Source organism: Brachionichthys hirsutus, chromosome 18, assembly GCF_040956055.1.
Source record: "Brachionichthys hirsutus isolate HB-005 chromosome 18, CSIRO-AGI_Bhir_v1, whole genome shotgun sequence".
Taxonomy (NCBI): Eukaryota; Metazoa; Chordata; class Actinopteri; order Lophiiformes; family Brachionichthyidae; genus Brachionichthys; species Brachionichthys hirsutus.
Window position 1 is genome coordinate 3,385,087 of NC_090914.1, and position 16,484 is coordinate 3,401,570.

A 16,484-nucleotide genomic window follows, 5' to 3' on the forward strand; every position below is an offset into this window, starting at 1 on the left:
TATCCATCTCACGGTGTCCTCCTCCTCCTCAGAGTGGACGAGCAGCAACACTGAGGAAAACGACAACACATTACTCAAATGAGCTCAAAGTTTCTACAGAAACAAATACAACTTGGAACTCGTCAGCTATCCGTACCGTGAACCTTCAGCTCTTAGCCAGTAACGCTTTTAAATAGCAAACTTGAGAAGTGACAAATTTGGGACGCTTACATGTCTGGAAAAGGAACAAACTCATAATTTATTAGATGTAAACATGAGCAACGATTGAGGAAGTATATGGATGATTGTTAATAGATTAACAAAGGCAGGAGGTCAGAAAGAGTTTAGCTAAAGTGGATCTAAAGTGACTTTTGTCGCACAAGATATTCAAACAAGGGAAAAATAGTTAAATGACAAATATGTCCGGTATTGATTTTTATTTAATCCCATTCTGGCATTCTTAATCTATAAAATTACGTACATGTTTGAAGTTAAAAGACCAGAGAGGGCTACTTGTCTGATTTACATGTAAAAATATTTTTTTTTTTTTTTCATCTTGGAAAACATGAATTACTTCATCCCTGATTGCATGAAAACACCACACAGTTCAATTTCCCTGTACAAAATATTAATGCAGTCAGTGATTCTATTTCTTTCACTGCCTCTATTACTTCTATAGCGTTCGCCAGACACTGCAAAACACAGCCTTGACATCGACGACGCTTAAAGTTGATGACATGATCAACCGACTACGTGTTCTCAGTCACCCGTGAACCTACGCCTCCTCAGACAGGCTGATTCTGCTAACGTGTCATCGCTTTGCACCATCTTGTTGACGCTATCGCAGCCATCTGCATTCTCCCTGAGAACTCGATATGACCCACAGTGCTACGAAGTGAAGAAACAAGTGGCGGAAATGCCTGTACATTTGTCAAGTTGCAGGGAATTAAGAGTGCAGTTCAAGGGCCTCTGGGTTTCATGGCTGGCCCTATAACGTCCATTAAAAAGCTGTGTGACATTAAAGGTGCCACACCTCTTTAAAGCCAGCCTTATTCTGTGGTGGATTTAATCTATGTTAGCAATTTTCTAGCTTTAAAACTAAAGTAATAAAGAATAAAAAAAAAAACAACAACAACACTGGAATAAATCCATCCTGCCCTTTCCAAACCCTTTCATTCGCCGTTGATTAAGCGACATCTTTCTTTGTCCAGGCGTGCATGCAGGGAAAAGAAAACTATTAAAAGTAGCCCATCAAACCTGTCCTCCAGGACTTGTTTGCACTTGTCTGTGCTCAAGTTCAGAAAACGTAAAAGAGGGCAGAGAGTGGCTCAGAACGAAATCATCTAAAGACAAGGAGACAGTGACAAATCCATTTTTAGCTTCAACTCAAACACTGTAGCTGCAGAATGCTAATAACGTCTCGCTTGGTTTAGTCAAGCTGTCTCAGGAGAGCGAGTATCACTTTCACAGAGCCCCCCCCCCCCCCTTTGCTGACAGGTCAGAGCCCTGCTGAAGCAGCACCATTCACACAACCACAGCATCAACACTTCATGGTGTAAAGTTATTACACAGGAGCTGTAAGCGGATTACGTGTGCTCCAAAAAAGTCAAGACTGGATGGCTCTTTGAATAGGAGTCTTAGAATATATTCAGCCATAACAAACCCAGGATTCACATGCAGGTCATCAAAAGTAACGCAAAAGTTTTTAAGTATGCATATTACATGCTTTACACATTTAATCCTTGGAGTATGACCCAAATGAACAGTTTGGGAAGTTTGTTTCACTGATGAGCGCCGTCAGTGAAGCAAGAATAACAATCATTTTTCAGAGTGGTTTTTCCATCTGTGCAATTTTGGAACGCATAGCAGGTATAGTACAGAAACCTCAAAATACTAAATGAGGATTTTACATGAAATTGGCTCACATGGATTATCATCCATGTAAGGTGCAACTTCTTTTTGCATATAACACATCTGATCAAATCTACCGGCTTGTTTAGGGACTCATCTGGAACTACCAGGTCTTATAAAGTAAAGTTTATTTGCACCATATGTGAATGAGTATATAATTGTAAGTAACAGTATTATCATTGTGATATATGTCATATATAAAATGCCAAGTTTCAAAGTATAATTTTATTTTCAGATGTGCTTCATGAAGCCTCTCTACCTTTTGTTCCGAACAGAGCTTCAGGGTCCGCTTCAAGTATCCCTGACCAGCCAGGGAAAAAAAATCTGCTTTCCATCCTAAAGCAATTAAAGGACGGAATCAGACTGGAAGGCTGCACTGATTTCTATATTGTCTCAAGTGACGTTAAAAGATGGATCTTAAGTCATCAATCTTATCAGCATCCGTCTCAAAATCTTTTTGTGTCTAATTTGTGTCAGCATACTGGGATAGGCTCCAGCAACTCCCGCCACCCTCAAAGCAGAAAAGCGGAAGATGGGTGGATATAAATTATTGAGCAGCTAAGTCCAGCATGAACAATCCTCCTCTTTTTTTAAGACTATTGTATTTGTACATTGTGCCTGATATAAATAAAATAATAACAAAGGATGAAAGGATTTTATGTGTGTGTATCTGTGTGTGTGCGTGATATTTATTTCAGCAATAGCGCTACAAAGACCATTAAAACCCCATCAGTGAGTCACCTTATTTCATTGGGTGACGAGTTTTGTCTTTACCCTGAACACGACCACAATATTTATCTGACTCATGTTTGTGAGAAATCATAATTGTTTGATAAATGTTTTGATGCTGTCTTCTGACTAATTTCACACGTGTGGCGAACATTGATGCCTCAGTGTTTGAACTCCAACTTGTTTCTCTGTTCTCCCGGCATCTGTCTGGGTTCTCTCTGGGTGCTCCGGCTTCTTCCAACTCTCCAAGAACAAACAGAATAGGAGAACCGTTGGCTTTAACTACCCCATAGGTGTGAATGGTTGTTTGTCACTCTGAACGCCGGCGTCGTCATGACCCTAGTGGCCTCCCAGTGGCCATTTTCTGCTCATAAATGTAAATGTTTTTATGACAAGTTTGGCCAAAAGGCTCCACTCATTTCTTTAATATCTTCATACCGGAGAAGACAGATAACAAAATATTATGATCACTATGGAGATCATTATCATGACATTGACCAAGAACCGGAATGCCTCACGTTTAAGTCCATTATTGGCATCATCCTCCTACCTTGGGTAAGTATCCTGAACGCTATGTCATAGTGAGAACCTTGCCATGCCTTCAAGTGAAGGAGGCTCTCAGCCAGTATCACTGCTCGCTGCCAAGGAAAGACTCTCACCGTCTGATCCCGGAAAAAATGCTTGAGTTTCATCTCTGGAGATGTTTTGAAGATGTGGCAACAGGTTGTGGTCTGCAGCATATGGGCTCACTTGAAATCCTCCACGAACGCTTCCACAATTTGAGATAATTGTAGCATGAATTAGAACAAGGAGGCTTTCATTTAGCAACACAGATGTGGACTTTCCATTGACAAATCTACTGCGATAACTTGAACCTGTTGAGGTGACGATAAACAGGATTAAATAACCCGTAATTTTGTCATCTTGGACAAATTGTCTTTGGGGAGAGGAGTTAATTAAAGGGCGTCACATCGAGACAGTGGTAGAATAATTTCCTCATGTTGAACATTTCAGCTAAGACTGAACATCCTCTACATAAATCGTATTAAGGTGATATCCTGGATGCTGACATCTCAAGCCTCCCAGGAAGCTCACATACCTCTGACCCAACTCATAATTAGCCTTTATAACATGGATGCACCCAATTCAAATGCAGATATTTTTACAACTGGTGTCAATAAAGTTTGACAAGAATTGTGACTAGTTTGTTCCTTTGACTACAAATAAGAAGGAACGTAACATCAAACCTTACCTTGATGGCTAACATCCTCTGTGCAGAGGAAGAGCTAGGATTTACCAGGGGCCACTAAGGGGGCACATTTTATACAGAGGGGCCAAATATAAGCACGTTGCCATATTCAGTAAGATCTATTACATTTCATTATTTGTTTGCTTTTAGCTCTATAGGTTTGTGAAAAGACACATACTCATATTTAGATAATTGTACCTCAGTAAAGCACAGAAAATAAATATTCTTAATTTTGACATTTGTTTCATTTTAAACTAGTAATAATAATAAAAATGTAACAGGAATATGAAGAGACATTAATCCAGAATATAGATCAGTTTAGAAGAGAAAAACCAGCGGTTATATTAGGCACTGAGGGGAGCCCAACTTTGCTGTAACACCTCTCGGGCCTGCTGTCAGTTGGTCCTATCCCCCCCATCACAGCACAGTAACACAGCTTCATTGATTGCCCATCATTTTGCTGCCATTTATATATATATATGTGTGTGTGTTTCTCTCTTCATGTTGCTGTTGCATGAAACCTAAATCTACCCTTCACCGCCCGCTCTTTGCAGATGAAGCAGTGTCATCATCTTATCAGCCACCGCCACCAATGCCTGGACTCTCCTTGCTTAGGACAGATGCCCTTCTCTCACAGACATGCTATCACATATACTCTCTTGCAGTAAACAACAATGTATTCATTCACTTCTGATTTCAGTGCATTCACGTTTGTAGTTCACTTTTAATTTCTGATTTACAATCAATAAAAACTGGCAAAACAGCAAAACACCTTTTTTCTTCTAAATGCAAACACTACTCATATTTTCGTTAAGTCCTGTAAAGTTAGTTTTACCTTCCTCTTCTTTCACTTAAAGCACAATCATTTCTCAGTTGTGGACAAAATGCATTTTCTGTCAGCTGGCTGCTCGGCTGTTTGCGCACACAAACTCACCTCTACATGTTGTTGTTGTTGTACCAACAGCCATACAAACAACAGAAAGCACATTCACATACGTTCAGTGGTTCGACACACTTGCTCGCCCAGCAACCGAGGATGCACGGTTAGTGCAGTGCATTCATTCAGGAATGGGCATGCTAAGGAAAAATGGGGGAGCTATGAGGGGCTTTTTTTCTTGGCCAGCAAGTCCAGGCTTGGTTTTCAGGTCTGTCTGTCCCTACTCAGCGCAAACATGTCAGACATTTCACCACCGGTATGACGGAGTTAAGGTACCCCATTCCTATAGATGTAGCTTGAACTGATCTCCACCTCACACTGCAAGCCTGGTTTATGCTCAGCATATAGGTAATTTGTTAATTCGACATAAATTATCATTTAAAAGCAACATTCTAATTATTTCTAAATATGGAAAGCTGGTGAGAGACATGCAGGGCTCCTGAGATATCTGCAAACCTTACAAACACACATGCATATATTCAAAGCTGAAAGGCAATGTGTCTCGAGGTGACCAAAAAATAACCATGTGGATTGAGTTTCTGACACGGGTCGACGCAGGCCTAACTGCTCACTTAACACAGAGTGTGGCCTCAGTTTTCCCGTTTTGCACTCTTGAATATGGGCCCGTACTGTACGGGGAAAGACGTCCAGCTAATTAGTCCACGTATGTCAGGACAAACAGGTCTTCATTGTGCAGACACTGGACTCGAGCTGTGCAGCTTTCAACAGATCACAGCCATGACAGACAACCACAGGCAGGAATACATATGCATTTCATCAAATCAGCACCGCTCTCTTATGAGTTTAGGTGAGGAGTGTAGCTCTGGTTGGAATATACTGAGAACACACCAAAACAAACCCATTTCCTGGCCCATACAGGCATCCACACAGGGGTAGAAATAAGGGGATGTATTTATGAGCATCTGGCTGCGGTTCAGTGAGGTCAGCGTACTGATAAAGTACAAGGATAGATCCCAGCACTGCCACATATTCCAGCTGAAGTGCAGCTCACAGTGGCGTGCAGATCATGAGGCTCTCTGTCGTATTCATGAATCCATGAACATATATTTCAAATACTTTCTCAAATACAGAATCATTTGTTTGCATCGTAAATGCTACAGTCTGTGTAAAAAAAAAACAGCTTCACTGTAATTGGTTGGCATGTGTTTTGTTGCAGAAGCAAGAAATAAAATCCAGTATGTTTACCAGCCCCTTATGCCCAGTGCATGCGCGCGTGCACACACACACGCACACACACACGCACACACACAAAGATACTGATTCTGATTCTCCTGTGTTGTGACATCAATATTCAATCTGTCTTTGGGATTGCTTTGTTAGGACAGCACGATTATGCTGGTAACACTGACTGATATTAAGCCTGGCTTTCCACAGCAGACACACGGTTTTCATAAGCCCATTAATCTTAAAAGGAGGAACTGTCAGAAAACATACAGTTCCCCTATCCCTGACATGAGAAAGGCCCCTCCAAGGCCTTGATTTCTGGTTTGTTGGAAAACGATATCACACTGCCTCTGATAGAAGGCCTTGAAAGTCCCATTCGCAATGTTTTCCATAATAGATCTGGCATTCCTGAGCTCAGAGAAAGAGAATTATGCCACAACTAAAAGAGGGTCATTGGAGACTATTTCTACAGGTGTAGCCGGATACAAGGGCAAAGTAGTATGGGGAAGAAAGCTATCCTCTGAAATACATTACAGTGAAATAAATAAGTTTATCTTTAGTTACTGGAGATTTGTCAATTAAAAATGTGAGGATACTGTAAGCCTCCACATGTGACCTGGACTAATTTCAAAGTAAGTTCTATTGTAAGGCAGGCCTGAATCAGTAGCAGCCAGCGATGGAGTGTTCCAAAACTTATTAAGGTTCTTCATCGTAATTGACAACAGACCCGGCCCAGCGACGTTCCACTGCCAAATAACGTCCAAGCATGGGAGTATAAAAAGGTGTATGTAGTAATTCCCAGAAAGGCTTTCTGGCTGAACAGACTGCATAGACTCTGAGCATGTGTGCTAATTACGTAGTAGCACACATTTATGCAGCCCAGTCAAGAATTAGAGCTTATATGTAATGGAAGAAATGTACCTTAGTTCCTGTTGCAGGTGTTTCTGTTTGTTTGAGCCCAATGAAATGGTAACTTATATAGTTAGCCCAAAGGGGTTTACATTAGGCCTCACACTCACCCCTTCACAGACACACTGGCTGCTGCCATGCAAGGCGCTGCCAGGCCCATGCAGTTTTCAGTGCCTTGCCCAAGGACGCTTCGACATGTCGACAGTCAGACAGTCATTGTTTTCTGTCTCCAAGTAAGAGTCTATCTAATAATGTGTAGGATTAGTCTGCTCATGGCCATGGACATAAATACTTTTTTATGCTGATAATCATGCAGCTCGTGGGAAAGCCCCATGTCTCAGCATCTGAGGGCACCGGCTTAAAAACACGAGCTTGAAAAAAGTGTAACCACCATCAAATGTCACCACAGATAACAAATGAATAAACAATAAAAACAAATGCTTTAAATTACAGCAAAAATCTACAAATACAGATAATATATGATTGATCTACTCAGAGGAGGAAAAAGACCAAATATATAAAGCACATTTTTTTGGGTGTTGATAAAAAAAAATGTTTTATCAGTGGCTGACTTAGTTCAACTTTAAATAATAGATGATTTTATACTAGACACTGCAAAACATTCGTTTTAATCTGTAAGAGGTAAAATACCATAATTTTACTATTCAGGATGCATCAGCCTTTCGTCCCGAGTTATTAATCAAGAATGTGATTGTGCATTAAAGCCTTATCTGGTAAGGAGATCAGACATTGAATTTGTATTGCATTTACTCCAGTCTGATAGCGGATGCTTAACGTGTATCACTAATATCAGTTAGTATCATTATCAGCCTCGTTTTTCGTTTAAAAGATTAAGGTTAAAGAGTTCGGCCACAATATCCTAGGAGACACATGACGATGATGATGATGGTCTTACAGAACAACCATACCGATTATTATACCCTGCATTTGATGCATCTTGATGCACTTTATGGTACAATATTGTACAACACGTGGACTAATATAAATACATTTTCAGCTGCTAGACAGCCCTTTTTTTTTTGAAGAGCTTAACTTTATTTGGTGCAGCAGCCTCAAAACAGGTGCAGGATAAATCCTGAGTTACTGCATAAGAAGTCATCTGTGATGGATTTAAAGATTTATATTCCTTCTTGGTTTTTTTATTTGTGATAGAAGTTGACATTTGAAGAGCAACAAAAGGCAAACAGACATAGTCTGTGTGGTAAACACACAATTCACAATGCCATAATGGAGCACTCCAACAATCAAAGCTGTTCACATTTGGTGAGGATAGTTTTTGAATCTCAGCAATAAAGGAGAAGAATGCTGCTTGTATTTTCCTGCGTTTCCACTTTAAATGAAAACCATATTTTTCCGCAGCTCACACAAGGTTGTCATGAATTCCTATAGTCCAACTGGAACGTCCCACTTGGTTCAATCACGATGAAAAATATTGGCAAAAAAAGACAGACACACAGACAAATACCCCGAGCCTCCCGAAAGATTTAAAACGGGGTATTTATCTGCTTTTCTCCACATGACTAATCCCCAGGCATCTCCCTTGATGGAACAATTAGAAGTACGCTCTGAACATGAAGACACATGAGACGCGTTTAGCGAGGGTCACAAGCAATTACCCAGCCTGGTAAAAGCTGGCATGTCTCACATGGCACTGCTGCACGCCCTCATTAGGCGTGTTCTGCAGCTCAGAGTGGGTCTTGTGGCTATAAAAGAACTGAGCTCGCTGCCTTCCAAGTCTCCTTTTAGCTGAACCTCACCAGCAGGCACACAAAGAAACTACACATCACCCTCTCTGGATCAGATAGGAGTATAGGCAAACCTCTTTTTGTTCAGGGGGTGGGTTTTCTTGACCATGGATGCTGTGTCATTACAGATTGCGTTTTTATGTTGCCATTCATCAGTATAAATAAATGATTCCAGGCCTAATAATGAGAAAAAGGAGTTTATTACCTTTACTGAACCTCACACTTTATGGCTCAAATATATTTAACATACAAAAACAACATTTTCAAAGGGAATAGTGCCAGAACAGCTGCTGCGAATGATCATTTGTTTTGATTTCCTTGCACCAGAACAAACACCATAGCCACAGACAGACCACAGCAACCTTGTTAGAAAATGTTTGGGGGGGGGGTTAATGAAATATATGGAGCAGGAGTTTTTCTTTCTTTTTTTCTGATACCTAATGTTTAAAAGTTATAGCCTATACTCTTTCTCCTTGTGTGCTAGCTGCATGCAGTATAGATCCCCCATATTCCACGAAACTCACAAACACTAAATCTAAACTGAAGGATGTTTGACTAAAACACTGGTTGAGCCGGTGTGGCAAGAAAATGGAAGCCATGTTATGAAATACCATCTGCTTTTGTTGAAATAGGACAATGCTATTTATCTGAACATGCGGATATGGTGTTTACTGGATGTGAGATGACAGCTGAAGTCCACAATGTTCTGCTTTATTAATACAAATTCAGAGTTGATGCGTTGCAGCCAAATAATCCTCATGCAGTGAAGCCAGTATAAACCTTGGTATAGCACAGACCACACATACACACACGCGCACACACACACACACACACACACACACACACACGCACACTCAAATGTATGTATGCAGCACCCCTTTCTACATTTACACATGCAATTTATAGAGTAACATCAGTTTAATTTCAACTGAAGACCTACATTTAAAATAGCTAATTTCCAAACTCCTACTTTTGACTCCTATAGAGATTTTTTTGTAATGGAACTCTGGCTTTAAAGACACTTGAAGAGAAACCTTTGATGACACTTAAAACCAACATCAATATTTACCGACAGGGGTCGGTGCACATTGTGGGCGTTTGGTGTCGATGCAGGGATGAGTCAACTTGTGTCTTATCTGAAAACAATTTGGGAGGAAATATAAATATTTCAGAGTGTATTTGTATGTATTAATTATCTTATGAGACTGGAAAAATATTATGTATAAATGAAAGCCTTCTAGAGAATTTATTTTTTAAATACAAGCCTGTATTAAAAAAGTCGGGAAAAAGTGTCTAATTTAACACTAATAAATACAACTTTCTATCAATTTACATATTCTCAGAATAATAGTGATCGAAAGACGGACGTAAAAACAGCAAATTAGGTCTGTGTGACTTGGAATATCAAAATTAAAAAAAACGCGAAAGTTATCAATTATGAAACAGTCTTTGCGCAAAAGGCTGAATTTCAAACTACAGAAATAGTGACATCATTTGCAGACACATTCATTTCCAAGTGGATGTTGTCGGAAAATAACTGTTTATCATGCATTGCTGCATGTTAGAATGCGTTGAGGTTCACTGGGGTCACGAGATGCCGTTTGAAAATCTGTGTTACGTTTGTGGTTCGTTTGAATGTCACACACACCGTAAAGATAAAGGGGGAATGTGACAGAGAGGCCAGGCATCAGTCAAGTATCCACCATTAGATGTCATGTTACAGTAAGAGGTCGGATTATGTGTTTCTCTTTGCAGAATATCCTATTTTAAATCTTAATCCTACAGTAACACTTATAGCGCTATAAAGGTTTCCCCCTATACGCGGTTTTCTATGAAAAATAATGATTAGATCAGATTTGATTAACAATACGATTGTATTAAATTCAAATTTGGAAGAATATTATGCATCAAACTCTCCTAATATTACTGGAATAATCCAGACGACGCCTCACCTCTGCTATTGTCCAACGCAGCCTGAATCTATATCTGACAAATTTAAGAATTATTTCAGCACAGACCATGGATTTCAGATTACTTTCATTCTGTCAACAAGGTATGAGTAAAGAAAACCGAAGACGCGAAAACAAGAAACAGTCATGTCCACCCGCGCCTTGGCTGTGCGTAATTTTACTTCCTCGTCCGTCACAAACTTTATTTCAGCACAGATATGAGAAGAAACAAATCGTTAAATTGTGTTTTCTGTATTGTAACGAGACGGCCTGTTGATTACAATACGTCGTGTGAAAGAAAGAAAATATATATAATATATGTATTTTAATATGCTGAATTTAATGGGGCTTTATTTAGAAACGTGCATTAATTTTAAACTACCGTTGCGTTAATTGTTATCACTATATTTGAAGCTTCCAGAAAGAGTTCACCTACCCCTAAAACAGAGCCCGTGTGCAGTTCCTGCGTTGTCCAGATGAGGGACGTCCTGCCAGCCATGCGCCACGAAGAGAGTCTGCCAGTTGTTCTAGAATAATATGTCCATGTTTGCTGCAGCAGATGAGGTTTCGTCCTTTTACCCCACGGATCACCTGACTGCATGCATACATGCATGCCAATGAATCCCCTCCATGATAAAATGGAACTGTCCATCACTGGTACTCGTGCAGCGTCGGGGCGAACGTCTCCGCCACTCTCCTCTGACCCACCCTGATGCTTTCCATGTGTCATGCTCACAAGATCTGGAGGGTGAAGCAGCCGGGAGACATGAGAGGGGACAGGGGTGGTGAGGATAAATTCGTTGAACCACTGCTGGGGAGACTGTTGGGTTTTACTGGGAAAGTTTTGCGAGCTTATAAACGGGACCTTCTAAACCTGCACAGGAAACCCTGCAAACACGCTGTGATAATGTTCGTCTCCGGCGTCCAGTGGATGTCCCCATATAGTCTGGGAGCGCTGCGATCTGCGGGGGGTGTCGATTACACAAGCCCCCTTCAGTTGTTGGTGCAGGACCGATGGCTCATAAAGGGACTCGGGCTGCTCGTCTCTCTGTTGGATCAAATAGTCAAACTACTGAAATCAATGCGTAAATAAAATATATATTTGCAATTTATAGTTAATTACAGCCAACAATTAAAAGCTCCCAATGTTAATTATATTGCGCAAACACGTCAGACATGTCATACGTGGATTAATATATATATATATATATATATATATATATATGCACTTCAGCATGCAGTGAAGAAAAACTTTATCTTTGTTTGGTAATCAGTTCAGGAAGTTTTACCCTCCTCTGTCATTCCAGAGTGTACGACAAAGTCCTCACCATAAGGCTGCACGTCGCTGCCACTTCCCCTATGCAAAGTATCCAAAGGAGGCTGCACGGCTCCAACCGGATGGGGTTCGCATTGGCTGACAGCGTCTCCAGCGCAGGACGACCAATGAAACCAAAGCAGAGGTTCGGCGTATAACAGCGAAGATTGACGTGGAGGACGCGTCAAATTAAGTCCAGCAAACTCCTGACCCGCCGGGACAACTCCAATTTGCTTTTATCGGATGAAGATCACTTTTGGTGCTGCACTGCAGTCACTCGCTTCCAAATATTAAGGGGGGGTGCGCGCTGCACGTTGGAGGAGATTTAAAAGAGGTCTCCTTTTTCTTCTTCTGGGGCTTCATTCCTCCTGCTCCCCTTCCTTGTCTGCCTTCGCTCCGGACGCGCTCAGCCATTTGAAGGGGGCGCCTGTTTATCCCAGCATCTAGAAACATATAGGCAAATGGGTAAGCCGGCGTTACCATCTGCATGCTTCAGTGGCAGGGAGCTTGTGGAAGCGTATCCAGATCAACACGCTTGCGTAAAAACAGAAATAAGCTTCTTCTTTTTTTTTCTCCAAGTTCAGACGATGTGCAAACAAAGAGCGCATTTTGGCGACGGATTGTCAACTTGGTAGTTCGAAATCGTGTCCATGTCCGTTTAGAGATTTAAGACTTAAATGGAAAGGCAGCAGCCACCATTTATCCAGTGCAAAAAAAAAAGAGTCTTTGGAACACTCTCTTCAAGCTCGCCATTGTGTTGGTGTTGTGCGTAATGGAATAGCCAAACATTTTACACACTTAGGGCAAAGTTGTAGAGACAAATGTTATCAGGCAGAGGTTACCAATAATTTTCCAAAGTTTATTTATTCTTTAATTACCTGGAGCTTGTTTAAAACGTTGCTTAATTCGTTCACATCATCGTTTTAGAATTGCATTTTGTGTCAGGAAAAAAAAAAAAGCCTTTATGGCAATTCAAAGGCAATTCTATTATACTTACCCAATGTCCGTTTATTTTACGCGTGCGTGTGCGCTCCTCGTGTATTAAATATGTCTATCTGTATTCTTTCGCAGAGCAAACGTATGGAGAGGTGAACCAGCTCGGCGGCGTGTTCGTCAACGGGCGACCCCTGCCCAACGCGATACGGTTAAGAATAGTGGAGCTGGCCCAGCTGGGGATCAGACCCTGCGACATAAGCAGGCAACTCCGAGTCTCTCACGGCTGCGTGAGCAAGATTTTGGCGAGGTATAACGAGACGGGCTCCATCTTACCGGGGGCCATCGGTGGGAGCAAACCACGGGTCACGACGCCTAACGTGGTGAAAAATATCAGGGAATATAAACATAGTGACCCCGGCATCTTTGCCTGGGAGATCCGGGACAGACTTTTGGCAGATGCCGTTTGTGACAAGTACAATGTGCCTTCGGTTAGTTCGATCAGCAGGATTTTACGCAACAAGATTGGAAACCTCTCCCAGCCGAACCAGTATGAGAGCAGTAAGCAAGGCTCCGCGCAGGGCGGCCTCTCCTACAACCACATATACCCTTATTCCTACGCCAACGCCATGTCGCCCAATGCCACTAAAATGGGCAGCCCCCCTGGAGTACCGGTGACAGCTGGGCATATGAGCATATCCAGGGCCTGGCCTTCTGCGCACACCGTCAGCAATATTCTCGGTATACGAGCCTTCATGGATCCTGCAGGTGAGGAAACCATTTTCTGCTCTGAGAAACATGTTTAGGCCTCTGTTAGTGCGCAGCTCCCACTGTTCCCAAATAGGAGTTCAATCAACAGTACGGCTGGTTATTATTCTGGATGATGGATTGGCACATCACGCCGCAGAACCTGTTCTGGCAACAGGCAGGACAATGTGTCCATTAGAAGTTGTACAGGCCTTCGTTTCACCATTCAGCCAGAAAGCAGTAAATCCGCTCTCAATGGGCCTTTTCATGAGATGATGCGTTTGCAAACACTTTGCTCACCTGCTATATCCCCCCCCTAATCCTTCAAGTAGTCATTACAGGCATTTGTCTAAGCCTTTCTGCGCGTTTAGTCACTGTATTGCTCAGCGCGTAATAGAGCCAGCTTCAATTTAAACAGCGTATGCAACATTAAATTTGTGTATTTTAAATCGATTACATTTTTTTGTTGAAAAAGCTGAACGTTATAAGCATATTTTATTAGTAAGATTGTATTATTTGATGTTTACTTTATATTTACGTGCAGGGCTGCGTTGGAAACAATATTTCAATATACATCATGAACAGACTGATCATGAACGATGATGATATTTAGAACAACCCGCTGCTGTTTCCTGTCGAGTGTGTCATTTCTCTATTTTATTTTGTGTTTTTATTTAAGTTATAATTAAAACCAGGGCCCTTTTTAATTTGTTTGTTCGCTTTTTTGTTCGCTTTTTTTACATAATATTTACAATAATTATAATATTTAATTTTTTGTTGATTTAACCGTCAAAGCCACTTTACGCCGACCCGCAATTGTGAAATCACAAGTGTTCTTTTTGTAAAAAAACGATATAATAATAATACAATATTATTATTATTATTTATAATAATAATTATTAATAATAATGATTATTATTATAAATAGGAATGCTTTGTTTTTCCGTTATTATGTTTTTATGTGTCTTGACTGAAGTCATTGCGTGTTTCTGAATCAGCCATCGCTGGGACTGATGGCTATGCACCAAAAATGGAGGAGTGGGGTTGCGTCAACAGAGCAGCTTTCCCTGCGGCTCACGCAGTTAATGGCATCGACAAATCAGGCATTGACGCCGACATAAAATATGCTCAGGTAAACACGCACACACACTCACACACACACACAAAACCTCTTGCACAGCCTGAAACGCTTTTACACAAACTTTGAACAAAAGTGATGGCGTCTCAAGTGCATGTGATCGTCTCTGTGCGAACATTTTCTTTATTTTGTGGGAAGCGTTCCAAAAGCTTAATGACAAAATGAGCTGAGCTCTTTAGCGAGTTACTGCTCTGGCTTCAGAGGCCTATGGCAGTGTGTGTGAAGAGTTTCCATATCAAGGACCAGAGTCACATAAGGTCACAAGGCTCTGCTTGTTAGATTTGATCCCGGACAATTAGAGGGTTTATTGGTTTATTTCTGTTTTGGGGCTAAAATGATATAAATAGAACTATAGAGTATACTCTCATCAAACTAATTTATGGTAGAATAAAAATTACCGTGACTCTCACGTTTCTTTCCTCTTCTTATACCCCATCCATGCAGACACAGGATTGCGCACACATACAACATACAATCTTTGCGCTAACTTTGTTCATGCTTTATTCCCAGCCCTCATCCACACTGTCGAGTTACGTCTCGGCGTGCGCTTATTCTCCCACCAACCAGTACGGGGTGTACAGCGGTCCAGCAGGCGGTTATGTGGCCCCGGGCCACCACCACTGGCAGCCACAGAACCCGGCCCTGTCCCATCCTGGCAACGGGATGAGCATGCACGCAGGGGAGATCCACGCACCGATGACGTTCAAGCATCAGGCCCGAGAAGGTATAGCGAGAATGAGACCCAGTAGCGTGTTGCTGTATTATTATTATTATTATTATTTTATTATTATTATTTTTGTTTTGCAAATTGACTCCGTTCTTCAATTGTTCCATTTGCACGCGCAAGTTAAAAATAAATAAATAAATAAAAAATGTCCGCAACGAGTGTAAACATTTACGAAGTTTCCTTCCAGACTTGACTGTCAAGCCTGTTCCGTCTTCTGAGGACAAAATAAAATACGTGAAATTAAATATACTTTCGTCTAAGTTGAAGCGAGTGTGTGCCAATTGCGTAAGAGTTGTTCTGATTCGCTCTGACATTTGGGTGAACTCCGTGTAGATGTATTTATCTGATGGAGAAAGTCAATAATAACATGACTGCATGTGAAGTTGCATTCGTGGCCCAATAATCCATCTTTATGCCGCAGGAGACAGAAAACCGCCCAGTCCACTGAGCAAGCAGCAGCAGCAACACGAAGACTTGAACGGCGTGCACTGACCAGGGTCTCTTTACCTCATCATCACAACCGGAACCGAATTACCAGATCCAGTTAGATGAACTCATTTCATCAGCTCCAACAGTAAGTGTGGACTACGAACGGCTTGTTTCCCGGAGTGTTTGCCGACAGTCAGAAACAGGCCTGCGTGACATGCGTTATAATTAACTTTATCGGCCTTGTGGCTCATACGAATGTAAGCTTGCTGGGATATTTCTCCACATTGGTTGATAGTTTTTGCCCCCCCCCTCTCAAATAAAATATTTGCTGACTTCATTTTCTAATGTTGACTGCGAGATAAACAGTACATTGTGTCAGTCCAGTCTGCCATTGATGGGTTTTTTTTCTTCCTACACCAATATGCCTCTCTCTGTAATCCAACATATATTATGTGATCTTTATTTGTGGCCATGATCTCGAAATCTGCAGCGACTTAAGGATGTGAACAAAGAGAGAAATTGTGTAAATGTAAAATACATGCAAAAGCTTTAATGATATATTTTTATAATTTCATTGTAAA

The 16,484-nt window shown here is 41.2% G+C and overlaps 2 protein-coding genes across 2 annotated transcripts in view; one reads left to right on the forward strand and one right to left on the reverse strand.

Moving 5' to 3' along the window:
* The window catches only part of nkx2.2a (NK2 homeobox 2a), a 28,909-nt gene extending 17,565 nt beyond the window's left edge, over window positions 1–11,344 (reverse strand). The window contains 5 exon segments of the mRNA XM_068752330.1: window positions 9,735–9,764; window positions 9,766–9,801; window positions 11,051–11,141; window positions 11,206–11,279; window positions 11,282–11,344. Coding sequence (XP_068608431.1) covers window positions 9,735–9,764; window positions 9,766–9,801; window positions 11,051–11,141; window positions 11,206–11,279; window positions 11,282–11,344 — 294 coding nt within the window.
* A 1,046-nt stretch (window positions 11,345–12,390) lies between these two features.
* pax1a (paired box 1a) lies at window positions 12,391–15,966 on the forward strand. Its single transcript, XM_068752047.1, has 5 exons — window positions 12,391–12,394; window positions 12,875–13,630; window positions 14,608–14,741; window positions 15,258–15,471; window positions 15,896–15,966. The coding sequence occupies exons 1-5, from the start codon at window positions 12,391–12,393 to the stop codon at window positions 15,964–15,966; spliced, it is 1,179 nt and encodes a 392-aa protein (XP_068608148.1).
* The last annotated feature ends 518 nt before the right edge of the window (window positions 15,967–16,484 follow it).